The sequence below is a fragment of the Aythya ferina genome, assembly GCF_964211825.1.
Source record: "Aythya ferina genome assembly, chromosome: 1".
Classification (NCBI taxonomy): domain Eukaryota; kingdom Metazoa; phylum Chordata; class Aves; order Anseriformes; family Anatidae; genus Aythya; species Aythya ferina.
The window spans coordinates 135152783-135174529 of NC_140296.1; the positions used below are offsets into that span (position 1 = coordinate 135152783).

The 21747-nt window shown below is 39.3% G+C and overlaps 1 protein-coding gene across 5 annotated transcripts in view; it reads right to left on the minus strand.

Annotated features, from left to right (window-relative positions):
- The window catches only part of WNT7B (Wnt family member 7B), a 97610-nt gene that overhangs the window by 40834 nt on the left and 35029 nt on the right, over positions 1-21747 (minus strand). For all 5 annotated transcript variants that reach the window (XM_084496967.1, XM_084496966.1, XM_084496969.1 and 2 more), the window contains exon 2: positions 1235-1461. In XM_084496967.1, coding sequence (XP_084353093.1) covers positions 1235-1461 — 227 coding nt within the window. The remainder of the gene's footprint in view (positions 1-1234; positions 1462-21747) is intronic.

Sequence of the window (21747 nt, forward strand, 5' to 3'; positions counted from 1 at the left end):
TCAATCAGACTCTAAGTCTTGCATGTGCTTTGAAAAAAGTATTCAGTTTTGTCATTGACTTAAGTGCACCTCAGCTTTTGGCATTTATTGCACAAGTATGTTGGGGAAAAAAAAAAAAAAAAAAAGAAAAAAAGGGGGGGCTTGATCTCTATTAACAACCAAAGCACCATGTAAGTTTCCTCTTCTTTGCACAGATGGCAATAATTGTTACGCTATTTTTTCACACAGTTTTAAAGATATCTTGTGTCTGGCTACATTCAATTGTGTTACAAAACTCACTTGAACTACTGAATTCAAGAAAGAGGTGTCACCTAGAGAAGAATGTGACACAACAAGAATGTGCTACAACCACACAGAGAAGCTGGATGATTTCATTCTGAGCACTCTTGTGAGAGCCACACACCACAAAATGTTATCCCAACACTGAGCACTGTAAGTGTGAGATATGGTAAGTGGACAGCCCCTGGGGGAGAGAGGAAAGGACAAGAAAAGGATTAGGATACTGAGCTAGTTGATAAGGAAAATAATGATCTCAGTGCTGGAAAATAAATTTGCATAATCCTCCCTATGAAATAATAGCATACATACAGTAAATGGAAAGTGATCACTTAACTTCTGCCAGCTAATGCTTTGTCTGGCCAAGATCCAGTATTATTTTCTTCAAATAGGTTTCCTGCCTCAAATCAGTTGCAGTATTTTCTTAAAAATATGATAGCAACATTAAAATGGATATGTATTGCTATTTTTTATTGGAAGGCCAGTGTCATATGTGCTACACTTCCATCAGTTAGTAGGGAGTCTCCTTTTACTTAAGCTCTTGGGAAATCTGCGGAGGTGTTCTTTGGATTTCGTTGTAGTTCCCTTTTGATTGGCCTTAACAGGCACCACAGTTATCATGGCAGCCTCTAACAGGATAACAATTGGAAATAGTTTTTCACGGGCTGTGATGACTGTGCCCTGGGATGCCTGTGCAGGGATCTGGGTCATTGCTAGGTATGAAGTTGCACAGATATGAGTGACTTCGTCTAGAGTTCATTAGAGATTTCTTGTCTCTTGCCAATTACTATTTGATGATTGAAAAATACAGACCACAGTTGCTCTGGGAGCATCACTGTTCAACTGCAGGAAGCAAATACCTTAGAGGGAGCTAAAACATTGCAGAACCATAGTGAGAAAGCTAAAAGACATATAGCCCCAACATACCACTTTAGCACTGTATTAGAGACTCCCTTACCTACTCGAAGCTCTTGTCCAAAGACTGTTTTCTCTCCCAGCGCAGAGCAGTTCCACCTCCCATACCGAAACTGATACTGGCACTCATTGATTCCCATTTGTGCCCCTTCTCCGATCACAATGATGGCATCAGGGCGGCTCTGACAGATCGCTCGCTGCCGAGGGGCCAAGCCTGGGATTTTGTTGCAGATGATATTAGCTCCTAAAGCCACCACAGATGACAAAGCTCTGAAGAAAAGCAGAAAGACACATTAGAACCAGGATGAGGCTATTAATTGCTTTTGCTGTATGTTGCCATGTGGCAGGCAAGGCGCTAAGTAAATGAGGAAGGATTGGAAGTTTAGTTCTTATAATTCTGCAGATTTATCCCAACTTTTCTGATCTGGTACGTGGATTTGGAAATTTTGCAGTAATTCTTGGTCTGATTTGTGCCAGAAACACCACGAAAGTGGAATTTTGTGACTTCTGCTTCCAGTCCTACACACTGCCATCAGATGTTTAGATGTGGAAAGTAAGTCATATTAAAAAAAAAAAAAAAAAGGAAATAGTGATAAATGATTGTATGTGAATCTCTGAAGTTAATGTCTGCTTTGAATGGCATACACAGATTCAGGCTCAGTGTTTTAATTACTGCAGCCCATCCATCCATTACTCATTTGAAACCATTGAACACAATTTAGAGGATGACTTGACAGTACCAACTTTCTTGCCCGTTATTACACTCTTGTACTGAGTGATTAATGAAAGTTCACCAGCATAACTGCACTTCGAGACCTGGCAAATATCATGGAGCACATATGAGTGATCCTTCATATGGGATATCCAGACCAGAAACATTTGTATTTCTCATTCTTCAAGTATATTTTCAGCATTATTTATAAAGCTTACATATAACTTGCACCTGCCATGTGTTTTCACTTTAGTGCATTTATTTTTTATTTTTCAGCATCATTACAGGCTCATTTTTCAACATCAGTACAAGCTACATTTTAAGCAGTCATATTTTGAAAAAATAAGACAACGTGGGTACACATTCAGGTATGCCTCAGGTCACATCTATCAAGTACCAGCAGGGACACTTCAACTGACTCTGGGTAAGCCAGAAAGAGCAAGGAAATCAGTATAGTTTTGTTAGCAAAACAGTCCTTTCTCATCCCAATGTGTTGGACCCTGAGACAGCTACACAACTTAGGAGCCTTCAGTCCATTTTCAGAAAACACTCTTCAGCACCCAAGTCAATGAAACACTTTGGAAAATGTCTTCAAAAAAAACATACACCACCAAAAGGGAAGAGCTTGAGGCATACTACCCCATAACGATGTATGTGGTCATTATTTCTGATCCACATCCCTGACTAGTTATATAGACCTTCTGAAGCCTGCAAAAGCCCCTGCTGCATGGACTAGCTGGCTTTTGTGCTCGGCAGACAGCATCCTGCTTCTTGGCAGCTCCAAGGAAGTACCTCTGCAAACTTTTTCCCCTCTTTAGCTTTTCCCAGCCCAGTATTGGATCATACAGATAGTTTTGTTTTCCCATCCTGTTAGTTACAGGATACAGAATAAGTTCCCCGTTCCTTTTCTCTCCATCTTGAACACTCACTTATGCCTCTCTTCTTAGTGTTAAAAAATTCCCATTGGAAGTGCTCTTTTTGGAAAATGCTGACTAAACAAAATTGAAGCATTTTGTAGGAACTTATCAACTTCACCTCAAAGGTAACCAAAAAATTACATAAATGTTGCATTTAAACAAAATCAGAGTGTTTCATTTTGCCATTTCAATAAACTACAGTAAAAGCCAGAGCAAAAAGGGTGAAATGCAGAACTCTTCGCTGGTCAAAATAAAATACAAGTTTTACTGTGGGATGGAAATTCCATGATGATTCACTCTGCCTTTAATAGGTAATTGTGCATCTTTTCCAAAGTTAACAATCCCTGAGAAATTTCTCCATTGTATTTTTATTTATGGCTTGGGGCTTTATAGATATGGAAAAAAGGTATTGCAAACACAGAACATGCATGCCATGTGGTACTACCTACTAAATGAAAATAAGAAGAAAATGTAGTTGCAGCTCTGACCACTCACAGCGTTTGGGGCATGAGTGCTCAGACCTGTTGCTTTCATTCTTGTTTCTCTGAGTACTAAGCAACAAATCTGGAGCATCTGGAATCCACAACTCCCCAAGATTCAGGCAGGTTTTGAGCTAAGATTTTGTTTCTGCCCTCTCTACTTAAAAAAAAAATCAATAAAATATTTAAATGACCATGCCTTAAAACCAAAACTTTCTAAGAGATACAATAATGTTTTAAAAAAAAAAATAAGAATGTCGTGTAGAGATAATACGATTCTCTGACTTCCGCGATGGTTTTAGACAGTAACTAACATAGTACTTAGATAGTAACATGTGAAGGAGTCATTTAAAATTTTAAGGAAAAGTATCACTTTCATCACTTAAAAATACCAGAATCTTTTCCCAAACCATCTTAGTATCTAGTCTATTTTCAAAGTTACAGGAAGAGAACTGTATCTTGTTCAGAGTATGTATATATCCAGCCACACTATATATCATATAGCATTACACTGTTTATATTGTATAAAGGATAGTAGTTGGGTGCCTCTCCAAGCGACAAAGAAAACATTGTAGTTCCAATTCTAAGCAAACTAAATTGATAAGTGATGGATGACAGGCAAACTGCAGAAGAGCTTGCAGAGAAGCTTCACTGTACACTGAGGCAGAGGAGAGAGCAAATTGCAAAGACAGGTGCACGGAGTTTACAAAAATTAGTAGGTTTTTGAACATTTGCTCTGCAATTTCATTGTTGGGCTCTGATGTCAAGCTGTGTTCTCTGGGCTTGCATACCACCAACACCAGAAATAACTGGTACTGTCCCCTTCATCCCAAGGATGGTTTCACCCCTGGAGCTACATGGGTCTCAAATGATTCAGGAGCAGTCTCACCATGTTTACTTGACAGTGTTCTTATAAATCTAGGCGTAACATGAATATGCCCAACAGGGGACCTGAAATTGCAGCTTGGTCAATGGTTCTTCTGCGTAAGGGAGGCTGAAAGGCACACAGGTCAGCCATGCTGTCAGGAAGCACAGGTAACGGGCCAGCTGAGGAAAATTCCTAATCCTGAAGGAATGCGGGGTTGAGTCATAGATGTGGACACACACAAGACTTCAAAATTTAAGATGATGTTCAACATATGTACACAAGACACACTGTTCTGGTCCACTGGGTACCCAGTGGTCATTGACTATCTGAGGCTACATGACCAGTTAACTGGTAAATAACATATATATATATATAACGTATAATATAAATATATTTTTACATTAAAATACTGATAAAAGTTATGAGATAACTTTCTGGCATCTTTTTTGGAAAAGAAAGTTTCCCCCACAGCTTCCACTAACAATTATCTCAACTTGAGCAGCAAAAACTTATGACTTTCAAAACAAAGAAATGTAAGAAAGGTTTGGCTACAGTATCTACCCCATGTATAATTTACAGTTTAGTTGCTTCCTTCATACACATTGCTACTGTCTCATAATTAGGTTTAAGAGAGTATTCTATGGTGTCCCATTGTTTTTGGAGCAGTCCTTGGTCAAAGTGGGACAGCTTATTCATCCAGAAAATAAGTACCATCGTATCTTCCTCAGGAAGTATTGTGAGGATATTGATAATTACTGTGTGCTTGAAGAGAGATTTAAGACCTTCCTTATTAAAAGGATCAAACTTCAGTTACTGTGGAAGGAGGAAGAGGGGGAGGAGACCCTTCGTTTTTTAATTACTACTTCCAGGGACTTCCCCCTCTTTGGCCTGAATTTACCAGCATATTCCCTCAGACTTGTTTAGCCTACTTTAAATTGTTACTACAATTTTAGTGCCAAAAGAAATGCTGAATCATGAATCTGAGGTTTTGGAAAACTTTATTTATAATAAAGAAATGCATCCAGCAGCATTTCAAGCTTCCTCTCCACTATTTCTTGTGGTGTCCCTCAGTTTGTGCGTCTGTCACACATTGAGGAGGACTGTGCTTTACTCCTGTCCTTTGGCAGGTTGAAGACTACACTTTTTTTACTTGATGGAGAATGTTTTGCTTTATAACTGTCAAAAGACAGATTCACACACCACATTTTGGCATCTTTTCCCATCTAATCTTTCTCTGTGGTGCAAACTCTCATGATTCTTATCACAAGGAAATCCTGAATAAAGTGTTTTGATAAGATTTTTGGTGCAGTTTGCTATAATTGTAACCATACCACAGTGCAATAGCCTATGCACAATTCAAAGTGTGATGTTGGGCCATCCACATGGGTTATCCAATTGAACCGTATTAGTGGGAAAACATTGCACATCAAAGCAATTAATGGTAGTGGCTGGCATATGAATAGTCATCACTGTTCTCCATCACTAGTCATTAATGCAAGGGAAACACCAGAACTGAAATTGAGCTCTAAACAGAGTAATTTTCAAATAAATTAAAAAATATATATATTAAAAAAAAAAAAAAAAAAAAAAAAAAAAAAAAAAAAATCTGGGCTTGGATAGGACCTTACAGTTCAAAGTTAACAAGCTAAACCTGAGGAGTGGTGTCTCAGAACCTTCCTTTTCACAGCATTATAGGGAAAAATGTAAGGATCAGAACCATGAAAATTATTGTATATTGCAAGCAATTCAGCAGTTCATTAAAATGATAGGTCTTTGAAAATACTTCAGAAATTAAATATTAATCCCTAAAATCATGTGAGCAATTAACAAGCACATATTGAATGCCATATTGCTTGTCAGAATAAAAATGCACTTTTCATTAAAAATTTTTCTAGAGTCTCTATTTTATATTTGCAAATGCAGGCATTTGCTTAACTTTAGCACATTAGTCATTTCATTGATATCAAATGTCATTATGTTCTTGCAACTTGATGAATGTCCTGCATAAGAACGTCATCACCTGAGTTCTATTTTATAGAGGGGCTTTTTTTATTTGCACAAGTGGCAAATACACAAATATAAAATAAATCCTTATAATGGGCAGTTGTACAACCACATGAGAAAAAAAAAAAATCTAGTTTTTACTGTTGTTAGAAGAATCTGCTTTTTAGCAAAGTGATAAATAGAGCTAGCTGTTTATAGATAAATAGGAGTCAGTAACCAGAGTTCTCACCAAGTTCCAGTACAGGCACAAACATGCACTGAGATTTCTCCAAAGAGCTTAGAATTTTGTTCCAACAAATGAAAGGCAAAATAGAAAAAGAAATATAAAACTACCAACACATTTCATACAAACAAAGCACTTAACCAAGCTGATTTTAACCTTTTGGTTTGAAATTTGAGTCTGCACTCAAAACTCTCTTCCATCAGTCCTTGCTCCCTGTGCAAATAACACTTTATTATAGGCCAGGAGTGGCTTCAGAAGCTGTACCATCTCCTCTAACACCCTTGCTCATTTGTATTCCTGGCTGCACAGTGGTGCAGTACACATTTCCCCACAAGCCACCAAGACAGCCTTGCTGCAAGTCCTTTGAACAGGCGTGCTTAAGGTTACCCTGATGTCAGCCCTGACTGCGCTACTCGATATTCACCTTTGCTTGCTGTCGGAGATCCCTTTCAGCAAGGAATGAAGGGATTTAGCCACACGAATCCCATTAACAGAAGAGGAGCTGCACAGCTTAAATCTGGGTGCACTGTACTGAAAACCTACCCCACTGTGCCTGATAAAAAGCTCCATAATGGGATCTTTGTTGGAAGGAGGCACTGGCATATTTTGCGGTGACACTGTAACATATCTGAAATAGTACACCACTACTGAATAGTTTACTTAATTAGGAATTCCTACGTAAATATTTTGAGCATGCATAAGTTGCACGAATTGGCGGAAGCATCATGGGCTCTGAATTCCATCTGCATATGTTTATGCTTTCAATTTTGTTTTCCACAGCAGGCCTTAAGAAATCATTGCTCAGTGTATCTGTTATTGAAATGGAAATCAAACAGGACTGTTTGATACTGTCCCATGGTGCGTTCATCTCCACTGGAGCTCCAAGCCAAGTTTTTGGACTTGTGGGCCATTGGTGGCAAGATGGTCATTCATGTTAAATGAAAGGCAGTGACTTCTCTGAGATCACCCAAAAAAGAGCCTTCTGGATCATACAGTGTGATTGGTGGCATGGTCCAGAATGAATGTGGTAAGATAGATAAACCTGAGGGCACAGCTCTCACAAGGGCAGGGTGTGCCTTAGACAAAATGCTTGCTTTAGAGAGGAGTGGAAATGAGGATCCACATTAGATCCTTGTACACAAGAGTGATGGGGGAAAGCTTACGCAAAGCTTTGGGTTCATGGTGTCCCCAGCTTGCTGTACAGAATCATACAAATACGAGTGGTCCTGAGCCTAAATGGAGGATAGCTGGGTCGTGGTGCTCACTTTGCTTTCTAATGCAATATAGCTGAAGCTCAATTTGAAGGCCCAGGAGCTACCCCTCATCTAAATAGTGTTATGTCAGGGTAGGAGGGTTGGGAGTGATTAAAGAAAAAAAAAATGACTCACCCACTACTCACTTGCTTTCACAGATTCCACTAGTGCTTGGTACAAGCCATTTATTAGTTATTTCTGGTCACTCAAGAGCAAGAGAAAGCATAAGCAACTATGACCGACAAGTATTTCTGGTCTGATATCTCTTGAGATTTATACCCACAATGACATTCCAATCTGATTGGTGCATGTATGGTCCACTGTAATCATCACTTACTCATCAGTTAGTGAGGCAACTCTTGATATGTAACAGGATATCCTGAAGACATGTTACACCTCTAGTTTACTTGTATTCAATTTATTCAAGACTATTACTCCACTATATATGAGGCTACTTTATGGTGTTTTTTTTTTTTTTTTTTTTCTGAAATCTGTGCATTACCCACAGATTTCATTTTCAAGAGCCAGGAGGCCTTATCTAAGAGCAAATATCTTTTCCAAAAGAACTTAGAATTCTAAAAAAGTAATGAGTTTATTTCCCATTATGTTATGTTTAAAACAGAACAACATAAATATTTGATCACAATCAGGCCTTTCTGATATGAAGTCCTGATGATGTCTAGGATGTGACAATCTTTAGTGACCATGTACTAATCTAGGAGCCATTTCTCCACATTGATCTTTGTGGGAAAATGTTCACACCAAGAGAAGGCTCATGAAAAACAGAAATGCCTCACATGTAGAGCTTAGGGGTATGGTTTAGTGGGGACTGTTAGAGTTAGGTCAGAGGTTGGACTCGATGATCTTGAGGTCTCTTCCAACCTAGAAATTCTGTGATTCTGTGATTCTGTAAATATAGCTCCTATCAGATAAATCACACTGCCAAACTGGACATTTGCTTAATCTCTTAAAGTAGGCATACCGTATTTGAAAGGTAAACGACTGTGCAACAAGCATTTTCATTTTTGGTCTACACTAGTTTTTTTTTCTAGAGGCATCTTGTCAGATGGAGAAAAACATTTTTGCATACCTATAAACAATGAAATTAAAATAGGATGTCAAAATACCTAAAGTGTGGGAAACATTGATTCCAAAACAATTTGGGTTTCAAAAAGCATTTTATTTGCTAAAACAGAGTAAGCTGATAGGCCTGAGCAAGTTGCAGGCAGGCCATGGTTCTCCTGGCATGTGAGGGGTCATTTGTGAGAGACTACAATATGCCTGCTTTGGTCTTCCCAGTGATGATGGTGGTGGTACACAAGATGTAACTATCTGAGTAAGTTTAATAAAAAATAGTGTTGATATAAAGTGATTTGATTTCATGCCAGATGTAGAAATCACACTGAAATACTTATTTTTTTTTGTCTTATGGCTATATAAGCACATTGTTAACAGAACCTACCATTTCAGTCCTGCAAGCATCCACACACCTGTATTATGCCCAGCAAAGAACCAGGCAACATCTGCTATCAATAACAAAATGTCCAGTCCTGAATGCCTACTGAGCATTTCCAGTTAGTATGGATGTCAAATGCTATTATTTGCCTTCCACCCTATTTCTGTTTTCCTTTAGCACAAGAAAGAATCATGCTGATACCTAACAAAGTTACAGTTTTTTGCTGAATAGTGATTCACTACAGAGGAAAAAAATTACCTTGCACCATAACTGTGATGGGATATTGCAGTTTCTCTGTGGGGGAATAGAACTCTGAAATACCAAAATGGCTGGAAGAGATAAGCCACACAATTTATGTGTCTACACTAAAATGTTTCAGTGTTATAGACAAATAAAAATGTCACACTTCAAGATGCAAAATCCCAAGTTTTCATTATATGATTTTTGTTCATATAGCAAATAAGAATGAATAAATTGTCTCCATCACAGATGACACATAGCTATTGAAATTTTCCAAACTTTATCAACTCTGAGCCTTAAATAAGTCTAACTGAAGTGTATGTTTTGGTTTTGTCCAAAGTTCAGCAGACTGCTCTCCCCTGTGAAAAAGTTATAAGAGTAGGAGAAAAATGAAGTCATTCAGGTAAAGTCCAAAATTTGGCAAGACCATATCCTGTTTAATTTGTGAAATCTGATGATGTGTGTCAGATATGGTGTGGCTCTGAAATCCTGGTAGAATGGCTCTGATGCATACAAACATATATTCCACTTTGCTAGCTCACTCTAAATTGTCATTTAGTTAATAGCAGATATGCGGTTGTGTTTTTTAAATGTTGAAGATGGACTGTTGGTGAAATCTATTTTAAAATATAGGCTCTCTCATATTTACATTTAGCATTTAAGTATATGATATATCATCTTTTTTTTTTATTATTTTTTTTGGCTTCTCATGCACAGGACTTCCATGAACATGATACACAAATTGAAAGAGGAAATTGAAAGATGAAAGCATGTAATAATGGATCTACAAGAAAGGAAAATATCTGCTTCCCAGAAAGAAATAAGCTTTAGTGCAGGTAGTTGTAGTGGGTTTACATGGCAAGGTTTTGGTAGCAGGGAGCCATAGGGGTGGTTTCTGTGAGAAAGATCTAGAAGCTGCCCCATGTTTGGGAAGGGCCCCATTGTTTTCCAGATCTGAGCCAATAAGCGATGTTGTTTTGCGCCTCTGTGAGAGCATATTTAAGACAGGGAAAAAACGCTGCGCCAGACAGCAGCCGGGAGTGAGAGAACAGCCTTGCAGGTGCCAAGGTCAGTGTAGAGGGAGGGGGAGAGGCGCTCCAGGCGCCGGAGCAGAAGTCCCCTGCGGCCTGTGTTGAGGACCATGGTGAAGCAGGATGTCCCCCTGCAGCCCATGGAGTACCACGGTGGAGCAGGGTTCCATGCTGCAGCCCGTGGAGGAGACCACGGTGGAGCAGGTGGCCCTGCACCGACGGAGGCTGCCGCCTGTGGAAGACCCCTGCCGGAGCAGATTCCAGGCCGGACCTGTAGCCCGTGGAGAGGAGCCCATGCAGGAGCAGGTGACCTGGCAGGAGCTGCTGCCCATAGGGGAGCCAGGTTGGAGCAGTTTTCTCCTGAGGGATGGACCCCGTGGTACGGACCCATATCTGGAGCAGCTCTGGAAGAGCTGCTGCCTGTGGGAAGCCCACGCCGGATCAGTTCATCAACGACTGCATCCCGTGGGTGGGACCCCACAGCACAGGGGATGAGAGTGACCGAGAAGGAGCGGCAGAGAAGAAGTGCTGTAGACTGACCATAACCCCCATTCCCCTGTTCCCCTGTGCCGCTTGGGGGGAGGAGGTGGAAGAGGGTGGATGGGGGGGAAGGTGCTTTTGGTTTGCTTTTTCCTTTGTTTTCCCACTTCTCTCGCTTGTTAGTAACAGGCAATAAATCTTACTATCTCCTTATGCCGAGTCTGTTTTGCCCGTTACAATAATTATTGCGTGATTTTCTCATCCTTATCTCAACCTTTGAGCCCCTTTTCACATATTTTCTCCCCATTCCTCTTTGAGGAGGGGGAGTGAGAGAGCGGCTGTGGTGGAGCTCGGCTGCCCACTCGAGCGGAACCACGACAGTAGTGCAGGTAGGAACTCATTTCTGCTAGCCAATGAGAATAAACTCTGAGAATTTACTAATACATCATTCTATCAGAATATTTAGTCTTTTATGTTAATTTTAAAACTGGTTGTTAAGCATGAAAGTGAAAGCATGTATGTGGCTTTTAGCTATAACCGAAAAGCCATACAACGTAGTCTTGGAGGTCTTTTCAAGTAATGAAAGTAAAGAGGCCATACTGACCCCATGCAAAATGTGTAACTTGGACTAAATGACCACTGGAGGTTGCTATTTCTGCACTGATATATGACCACAAATCTAGCTGTCTAACTGGTCTTGAATTAACAGCAGAACAGAAAAAATTAAATTCACTTTGTCATTGACATTAAATTTTTATACACTGAATACACCAACATAATTTGATTCAAGATTTCTCTTGTTTCCTTTCCTCATCACTGAAGTGCTGGTAAATCATGGTGGTAAATCTTTGCTACAGCCATGAGATATCAGAATATCAAATTGAAAAACATCTACATACAAAATTAAAACCAAAATCTCATATGCTTGCTGCATCTTACTTAAAGCAAGACAGTTGTCTGCCAATGGAGGGGTTGAAGATCATAAGGTCTCTCAGTTTTTCTGTTCAACTGATTAACCTCTGAGATGATAGCATGGTCAGTGGAGCACAGCCTCTCCTGCATAGGTATGCAGCATGTAGAAAGCAATTGTGAGGACTGGGTCTCTTAACAAGAGCCCAAATATACCAAGCAGATCATTGACTTTTTGACATATTCCCAATCTGCTCACAAAGCCTTCATCCCTAGACCCACTTTCAACAGTTCTCTTTCCCTCAGATTACTTTAGTTGGTGTACGCTCTCTTACTGTGAATGCACTTATGTTGTTTCCAGGATGTAGAAAAAAATAGGAAAGAAACATGACATCCCAGAAACAGAAATCATTGATCTCACCAGGTCTGGCATGAAGGCATGCTTTGCCCTTTTTCAGAGCAACAAATTACATCACAGCTCCTACTTGGAAGTCTCCTTTTAGAATCAAGATATTTTGCCCCCTTTGGGTATTTTTCTATTGATTAAGAGCCCCAACGTATATTCTGTGGTTGGTACTGTCATGTTGCTACCAGTAACCAAAATACCAAGGTATTTTAATGGCAGGTCAGCACAACCAGAAAAGAGAACACAGAAAATTACAGAGGCACAAACTAATGGAAACAGCAGAGTGACATCTGTTCATTTATGGATGAGAATTTAGATACAGCCTGCCTCCTGTTCCTGCTGCTGGAGATGCAGGGTTACACAGCTAACCCTCCTCCCAGACCAGGCTAGCCCTGCACCATCACCTGGCTGTGAGCTCAGCCCCATGCAGACATATCCAGACTGGCTTTAGATGACCTGGCAGAAGTTGCAGCATACAAAGAGACACAGAGGCCAGCATGAGTTGATTGCCCGGGTACTTGTCTTGCTCCCTGGACAGGTTTGGCAACCAGGAGATTTTGCTGTGGCCAGACAGGTAGCTTTAAATGACTTCACTTGGCTGGCTGCAACGTAAGCATGCTTCCAAAACAGAAGTGCCATAGAAGTCCCTTTTAGCCTGCACAGCTCAGATAAGATCTTGCAGAGCTTTGAGTTAAAGAAGGAGAGTGCTGTTAGGACCAGCCCTTTAAATGCAAGACATCTACCACTGATTTCAATATTTGCCACACTTCATGCTTGTCATTTTGTTGCATTTATTGCACTGGGAAATTTGCTATTAAACTGCAAGTCAGCTGAAGTACCAGAATATATCCCTGCATGTAGACTTCAGAGGAAACACCAAATCACAAAATGAATCTAAGAAGTAGAAGTTTTGCATTAAGGCAGATGCCTAAGTAAAATGGTACGGAAACACTGCATTAGGTAGGTTTTGTAAGTTTCTAATAAATACCTGTCTAAAAAGAAAGAAACAAACAAACAAAAAAGGATTATAACATATTTTTGAGGAAATATCAAACTGAATTGCTCTTCTAAAAAAATAGCCTATGAATGCATTAATTAATCTTGCTTTTTCTCTTCAAAGTCTGTTTGTTGACCTTTATTTTCCAGTGACAAAATTATTTGCAGCCTTCTGCATTATCATAACTAACTGCATGCAAAACCACTTTTACGGAGCAGGCCTGTGCCTTCTACATTGAGCTCTCACTGATAATCACATAAAAAGAAATTCTGATCCACCGGATCGTTTATCCTTAAAGTACTGGCATGAGGTTGTGAGGCAGTTTGTGTACAACAGGGTTAAGCAGGGCCCTTGTAAGCCTTTGTAAGCAGGGCTTAGTTGCTAGCACACTGTGAGACTCATCGAACGTTTAGATCTATTCCCAGAAGTTAGCCATTACTATAAAATGGCTGCAGCCTGAGAAAGTGAGGGTAAAAATGTGGATAACCCCTTAAAAACTGTAGAATATAAAATATAGAGAGAGATCCTATACATATTTTGTAGCATTCAAAATATTATATTCAGGACTTTCTGTGACCAGAAATACAGTACTTTACATGTATAATCCAAACTATCAACACTGCACAGAACAATGTTAACACCCAACAGGCTGCCCATGAATTTCTAAGATTCCTTTCAGCTGCTTATTTCAAAGTTTTAAGTTTGACTGATGTAAGAGCATTAGGAAAGCACATGGTATCTTTTCTAGGTCCCTGGCTTGTTGCACTTATTCCAGGTGTTCAGAAGGATTAGTAAAAGACATTTTGAGATGTTTTTCCAGGGTTAGCTTCTAAATTTGGTATACAGCTGTAAACATTGTGCATCTGTGTTATTATCCCAGTGGCCTGTGTTGGGTGTGTCCCTAGGGACTGGCTTTGTGCAAATCACTATAAGCTTGTGAAAGCAACCAGATGAAATACTTCTCCTTCTAAGATCTCTCAAAAAATCATACATATTCCAGCACTCACACCTGGAATATGTGTGATTTTTTTTATTTATTTATTTTTGCTGTGTTTATTGACTCCATTTCAGCTCTTTCCTGCCTTCAAAATGCAGATGCTCTTTGGGTCTGCCTTTTTCCACTGTATTTTGCATGCTACTTTTCCTCCAGTTTTCTTTCTAAATCTAATTATTTGAGTCCTTTTATTACCATGCATTCCCAAGTGAACCTATTTAAGGAGGTGAGTGAAAATAATAATTTGGGATTCACAGCTGAGCCAGCAGAGGCTGTACTACAACAGCTACATAAAAATGCAGCGTATGCAGTCTGCAGAGTGTACAGGCAGACAGCACAGCACATGCAGCATTGGTCAGCAAGAGCCTAGGGCAGGCTCAGCAAAGCTGAAAATTCCCTGGGAGGACTGGGCGTGGTGTAACAGCTACCTGCACGCTGCACTCCAGTCTTTGTCTTCAGCCAACCTTGTGTTCTTGGAAGAGTCTTCTCTGCTAACAAATATTTACTCTGCTTTTTTTTTTTTTTTTTTTTTTTTTTTTCCCAGTGCTGGCATTCTTTTGCTACTGATTTTCAAAAAAACATTTTACCCTTAAGTGCAATGGAAATTGATAGAGTAATATAACCTTTCTTTCTACATTACATTTAACCATTCTAGAACAGAAATACTTCAACTAGCAATAATACCATAGGCTATATTAAAGTTTGTGAAACATTTTTCTAAAATCTCACAAGTTAAATATCATTAAGCCCTATGAAACTTACCCACTAGTCAAAGGGGAGGTCAGTTTAACAGTGTTGTGATTACAGCCAGGAGAAGTCAGGATGTGCTCTAAGATGTGAAATCTGCAACCTACATTCATAGTTTCTTACAGTAGGCATTAAGTTGATGTGACATGCCTTGCCAAAAAAAAAGGGTATGCTTGTCTTTAGGCATATCAGAAGAACCCATGCATCAAAGCATCTGTAAGTGCCAGAGCATTCTGTTGGACTGAGATATTTATGCACAGCAGTGTGCAGAGCTGGCCACTGTATGTGCACATTAAAAGGCTCCCATTAGGATACTACAGGACCACAGATGCTGGAGACTAAAGGAGCTGCATTCCCTATAGAAAGTTTTTTAAGAAAGCGATGTGGTAATCACTTCTGTCTGAATGGTGGTAGGGCAGCACAGTATTAAGAATGGAAACAAGTAAACAGGACAGAAAGTGACCATAAGGAGGCAGTAGTCCATCCACCTACCCTGAGTCAAGATCAGCTACATCTTTTTCATTCCTAATGCACTTAGTTCTTTATGTATAAGAAGCACCAGTAATGGGGATGCTAAATGTCCCAAAACAATCTGTTCCAGGACTTTATTGTCCGTTAAAAAACCTATTTTCCCTTATGCTCTAACCTAATTTATATAACTAAAGCTCAGCACTTCTTCTCTGATGCATGGAAACAGAATATTTTGTCCCCGGGAGTATTGCACCATCTTTTACGTTGTTGATAAGTTTTCTCTAGAGCAAACCAGCCCTCCAAACCAACTTTTCCTCCTAGGCGTATTTCCTAGACCTATTTTAGACCTCCCCACATTGGTCAATGTTTTTTTTGCACAAAAAGTTAAACTGAGTATCATGACGGGCACTGAAGGAAATAAACTCTCCCCTCTCCTCCTCTCAAGGATGAAAGAATAAGGCTTTACATAAAGCATACATGTAGTGCCATTCTGGATGCATCCTGCTCCCAGTGATCCTGGGCTGCCCTCAGCTTTGATTTGGGCAGTGACTTTATACCCTATACCCCAATACAGTTGCAATCAGTGGGTTTCTTACAGATAGCACTCTTAACTTCCTCTGTTTGCCTATGTTTTCCCCCAAGCCAAATGCCAAGGTGTTCCTCCTTTCTTCATATCACAGCCTGAAAAAAAAGAAACACTGCTCTTTTCAGGTTTTATCCAGTGTAGTGCTGCCCTGTAGGAGGCAAACAACCAACTCAACTGACTTTAAGGACCAGAGACCTCAAGCCATTTGCCATACTGAGCAACCCTGCCTGCCCATGTTAGATTAACTGTCAGTTTCTGAGAAAGCTGTAGGTGACAGGGAATAAGCTCATCTGAGGAATCATTGGTACTGGTATATTGAGAGTGAAAATTTATATATGAAGCGTATCAAAACCAACATCGACTCAGCACTGAGGTCTTCACTTATATCCTTCATAGCCATGTAAAAACAAAACACCGCCAAATCTGAAAATAGGTACACAGGCAAGGCAGAGAGAGTGGAGATCTGAAGTAAAGTGACTATTTACACTTATATACACATCTTAAAATGATCGTTCTTTTCTTCTGACTTCTTCAGTTCTTGCATGGACCCACTGTTAAAGCTATCTTGCACTGTGTAAAATCAGCCCTGCAAAAATATTTTGAGTCTTTGAACTTGAGTCTCAGCCCCCACCAATGGAACAGTAGCATTGTACAATATTGTCAGTATCAGCACCTCTTTCATTTGTGTCTAAAAGGAGTTGCAGCCTCTGACTGAAAATTTGGGGCAGATGGAGAAGAATTGTAGTAAAAGGTGCAGAAACAATTTTAATAGATTAGTCTTGAAATTTGCAATAAAACTTCTAGTGTTCGAGACAGAAAAAAACTCTGACATTTAAAAATATCCTTACTAAATACTTAATATACAAAAAAGTCATGCTTTAAAACACCAATTTTAAGAGTCTTAGAAATAGTGCATATACTGGCTTCCAGATAAATCTAAAGAATGTTTTGGTGCATAAATTACAGCAGACAAAAAGAGCTCACAGTAAGTCATAGCTGAAGTAGACTTGACTTGTTTTGGTTTCATTGCACTTTAGAGATTTAGAACAACTGTGCACGTGAATTGCTGTAATCAGAGATTTGTGAACTGGTTAAGGTAAAAGAGGTAGCATCACTTCCAGCCTTACTGGGTTATTCTCTTCTATCTCAAAACAGAGTGAAAGAAAAGTCTGTTTTTGTTTCAGTTTGTTTTGTTTTGTTTTAGTAAGGAAGGACACATGCTGGTGAAAAAGTGTCTTTCAATTCCGGACAGAAAAGCAGTCTCTCTCTGTTTAATTTCTAGGTCAGTCTGTATGCTCAAGGGGGCCTAGGAGTTAAGAGTCCAAATCATTAGATGCTTCTGAATTTGCTATAATTCATGGATTTTTATAGAATGTGGTACAAAACTTTCTATCCAATACCACTTAAAATAAACAACTCTAGGTTTAAACCAGTGTTTACATTTCTTAATTGAACTTCTGAGCATTTCATCCCGAGTAAAATTCAAACTGCCTGATTTTATTGGATTACCATCACGTTATTCCATCAAAGTGAATCCTTAAACTCTAGTTTCTCTGGCTCACACACAAAGGACTCGTTCCATATGCTTGATCTTTCCAAGCTTAGCCTATAGGATCCAGCATGAAAGTTTACTGTCATGGCAAAACAAACACATAGCACAGGCAAGACATCAATGAAATACATAATTATGTGGAAACTGAAAGCCAAAACTTTAAGAGCTGGTTTTGGTTTCTGTGGCTCCTTAATCCCAGAATGGCTCAATTTTTGTCCAAATAGTTCACCCAGGTCTAATGACCGTTGAACAGTCTAGCAGGCACTATACATAAGATAGGATTAGGAGGTCATGGGTTCAGTCCATAAGTAGGACCACTCACCCCTGTCACAAATCTACTCAGTTGACAGACAATTCTTTCTGATGAGTTGGCCACCCATTTGGAGGGTCAACAGAAATCTTACTTATTTTGAAAATTTGACCATGAGACACAAACTGCCCTTCTGTGTGGGGAAGCCCACCCCACAGGTGCCCAGAAAAAAATCACAGTTCATGCTATTCAAAATCCATCCTCCCAAGGCTCTTCCTAGAGTGGCTAGTGTTTTCCAAGCTGGTTGCTTTTGTTCTGACTTCTCGTGTGCTCTAAAAAAGTACTTACAGAATGATGTTTTAGTCTTAATTTTAAAGGAAAAAACAGTTGCAACAGGTGAACGTCATATGTTTGTTCAGCAAGTTAACTTCAACAAACCAAAGGGAATGTTGTGAATATTTTCACAACAACAAAAGATATTGTAAAATAATACCTTAATGCCATGTCTTAAAGTATACTTTAGACCTCTCTTGCTTGTTATGCTTGAAAACTTCCTGTCACCCAAGGGGAAAAAAAAAAAAAAAAAAAAAAAACAAGAAGAAAAAAAAAAAAAAGAAAGATCAACAACATTCTTTCCGCCTTACATAAGCACAAGAATAAGAAAATCACCACCCTCACCCCATTTTTTCTGTTTTGTTTTGTTTTGTGTAGGGAAAACTATAACTTCATGACGGATTTGATAACTAGCACATACAGCGCAGTATCTGATAATACAATCCAAGCATCACAAACCAACTCCCAAATGCTAACAAGAATCAGCATCTTTGCTGTAGAACAAAACAATGTAATCTCATACTAACCCAAAAGACAGTTCCTCTGGAGATACTAAATGTCTAATTCACAGTGAAAATAGATGGTAATAGATGATGATGCATGTACTACATTTTGATGTTGCCTCCCAGAGATAAAACAGAGGGCCTGATCTCTTGTTGTGTTAAAAATTCTCTGGTGTTTTTTGGAATCAGAGAACTGATGAAAAATAAGTTAATTATAATTGTCTGGGTAAAATTCTTGCAAGCATTAACATATATTGCATTCTGGTTTTGCCTTAACACTTTCTGCATTTGACTTGAATAATGAAAAACATAGGTTTGTTTGTTTGTTTGTTTGTTTCTGGCAAAACTGGGGCAAGAAACCAGATGATTACTTGAGTAAATTGAATAGAGCTTGCTGATAAATGGCCATTTTCTAGTTCAGAATTGAATGATTCTACTTAGAGATTTAGACATAATTTGGCATTTAAATCCATGGCCCAGTGGGACAGCCCTGTGAAGGTGAAATTGAGTACGCATGTCAGAGGCCTGCAACTGTTTTGGGACTCCTTCAGGATGGAACAAAATATTGTTCATTCATTACTTCCTTATATACAGGCACATATACAAGGTATATGGATGCATCTCTTACTCAGAATTAAAGGGTGTATGATTTTGTGCATTTTTTAGGATGCCCTCTGACTGGAGAAGTGAAGTCATGCCAGGATGGATTTTGGACATAACCTACCACAGAGGAATTGTGGACAGCAAAACAGCTGGCTTACAGTAAGTATGGCCAGATTTGTGAAATAGGCTTACTGCTTTTGCACTTACATTGTGTACTCTAAAGATCTCAGGGCTTTCTAGAAAAGGACATGAAGAAATCCACACTGCATAGAAGAGGATTATGACCCTTCTTGTGTTGCTAATAGAGGGGAAAAAAAATGTGATTAACAGACTTGGAGACCTCAAGCAGAAAGCTTGACATTATAATCATTTGTATACCATAGATCTGCTCTGCACCATAAATGTCATGATGAGTTCTCTAGCCAGTTTGGTTATGTAGCTCAAAAACACACCTGCATTATTTCAGTGGAAGACATAAACATAGACAGTAAGTTTCTTGGTGAAGGCGTTATTCTCAGTTCTGCCCTATGTTCAGCAGTGTATCCTCTATCTCCACAAAATGTCACTACATAAAATGAAAACAAAGAAAAATCCATCAAGAATATGTTTCCTGTGACACGGAAAATCAGTCATTCAGAACAGAAAAGAGAAATAAGATAGTCTGTAATGTAAGATCGTAAAATATTGCAGCCCACTAACGTCCACAACTTCTTTCATGATTGACATGGGCTGTCAGTATGATCTAGCAGTGAGACACTGTACAAGCAAACCAAATAATTTCCAAACATCTCTTATGTGAAGCAGAGAAAAGCCTAAGGTCTTAAAAATCAGGGATTGGAAATTCCTAGCAATAACAAGAAATGAGAAGTGGTACTGTTAGAAATGTGAATACTGAGGCACAGAATTATGCAAAAATAATAATATATATATACATATATATGTTTTGAATTTGAATGTGACAATTAATCCAAAACATCTTTTACTTCACAAAGCTTGTAATGAACCTTAGTGGAAAAGCTTTTCTTCTGTCACTGGAGAAGAATATTTTACACGGCTCCCTACCATCTTAGCACAGTGAAATTTTTCACATGTGGCATCTTTGCCAAGCAAACTCTTATACAGCTTCTCAGTGCTTATTGAGATTTACAGAAATACTCTTTCCCTTTTTGGAGTGATTGAGTCCAACTATTATAGTACAAGGTAAAAGAAGGGATCAAAACTCCACACATGAGTTTGAAGAAAACTGTGAGATAAATTTTTGAACAGAAGTACTCCTTTATATAAGACCAAAACCAAGCAGCTGCTGGATACTCATTTAAGTTTTGCGGGTTTTGGTTGTCTGGCTGTATTTCAGACGCTAAATGGCAAGGAAATCCTCCCTGGTGTATACTTAATGCACTGTTTTACCACATTTACCTTCCTATTGTCTTTCTGAATGAGAGACCTTACCATTATAAAGTCAAATCAGGAAGAGGATAGGCCAAGTATCCCATTTGAAATGCAAATCTGGGAGATTCTCCTCTGGAGTCATAGATTCATAAAATATTTGGCTATTTGCCCTACTATGAAATGCACTTTAAACAGGATGGGTCGTAACAGGAGACTTCCTTAAAGCAAGTGAACATGGGAAATGAACTGATACCTAGGTGTGAACAGAGCAGCCTGAGCTCTGAGTCCAACTATGTGAGGGCGGCATCAGAGAGAGGCAGGATATTGCAAGTCTCCTGGTCCTGAAGAGCATCCTGGGCATGCTTTCCTTGCTAACCTACCCTCCCAGAAAGCCTACAGGCAAGACTGGAGAGTCACTTCTCTAGTGGCTTGGATACCAGTTCAAAATAACAAGATCTGGTCCTATTCTGGTCCCTGTGTATTTTTGGACAAGCCACTTCATTGTCTTGTGCTTCCTTCCTGCTTCCTTGCATTCGTTTTACCTTCACAGAGGGTATGTGGGTCAGGACAGTAACTTGCCCATTACTGTGATCTCTCTCATGATAAGGACTCAGTGCTAGGTGTTAATTTACGTGAAAAATTAATTAGAAGGCACATACCAATGACTACATATGTACCACCAGTAATGAACAAGCTGACAGCAAAGAAGAGAGGCACTAAAAAATTTGACAATAGCATCATGCTTAGTGCTTTCCTCTGCCATCCAGATGATCCTTTTCACACTTCATAATAATCCTGATCTTTGTCTTTGTAGTTGCTGTTATTCACTTGTTCAAGAGAAAGATGTTGCATTGGGGGTTTGTTTTGTCTTTCTAGCTGTCCATAGCTTTTTCCTAGATTAGTTGAAGTTTTTATTGAAGTTGTATTGCAGAATTATAGAATTGCAGAATATCCTGAGGTGGAAGGGACCCACAAGGATCATTGCGTCCAACCCCTCATTCCGTACATGACAACCAAAAAATCAGACTGTGTGTCTGAGAGCATTGTTCAAATGCTTCTTAAACTCTGGCAGCTTGGTGACATGACCACTTCCTTGGGGAGCCTGTTCCAGTGCCCAAACACCCCTCAGTGAAGAGCCTTTCCCTAACCCCCA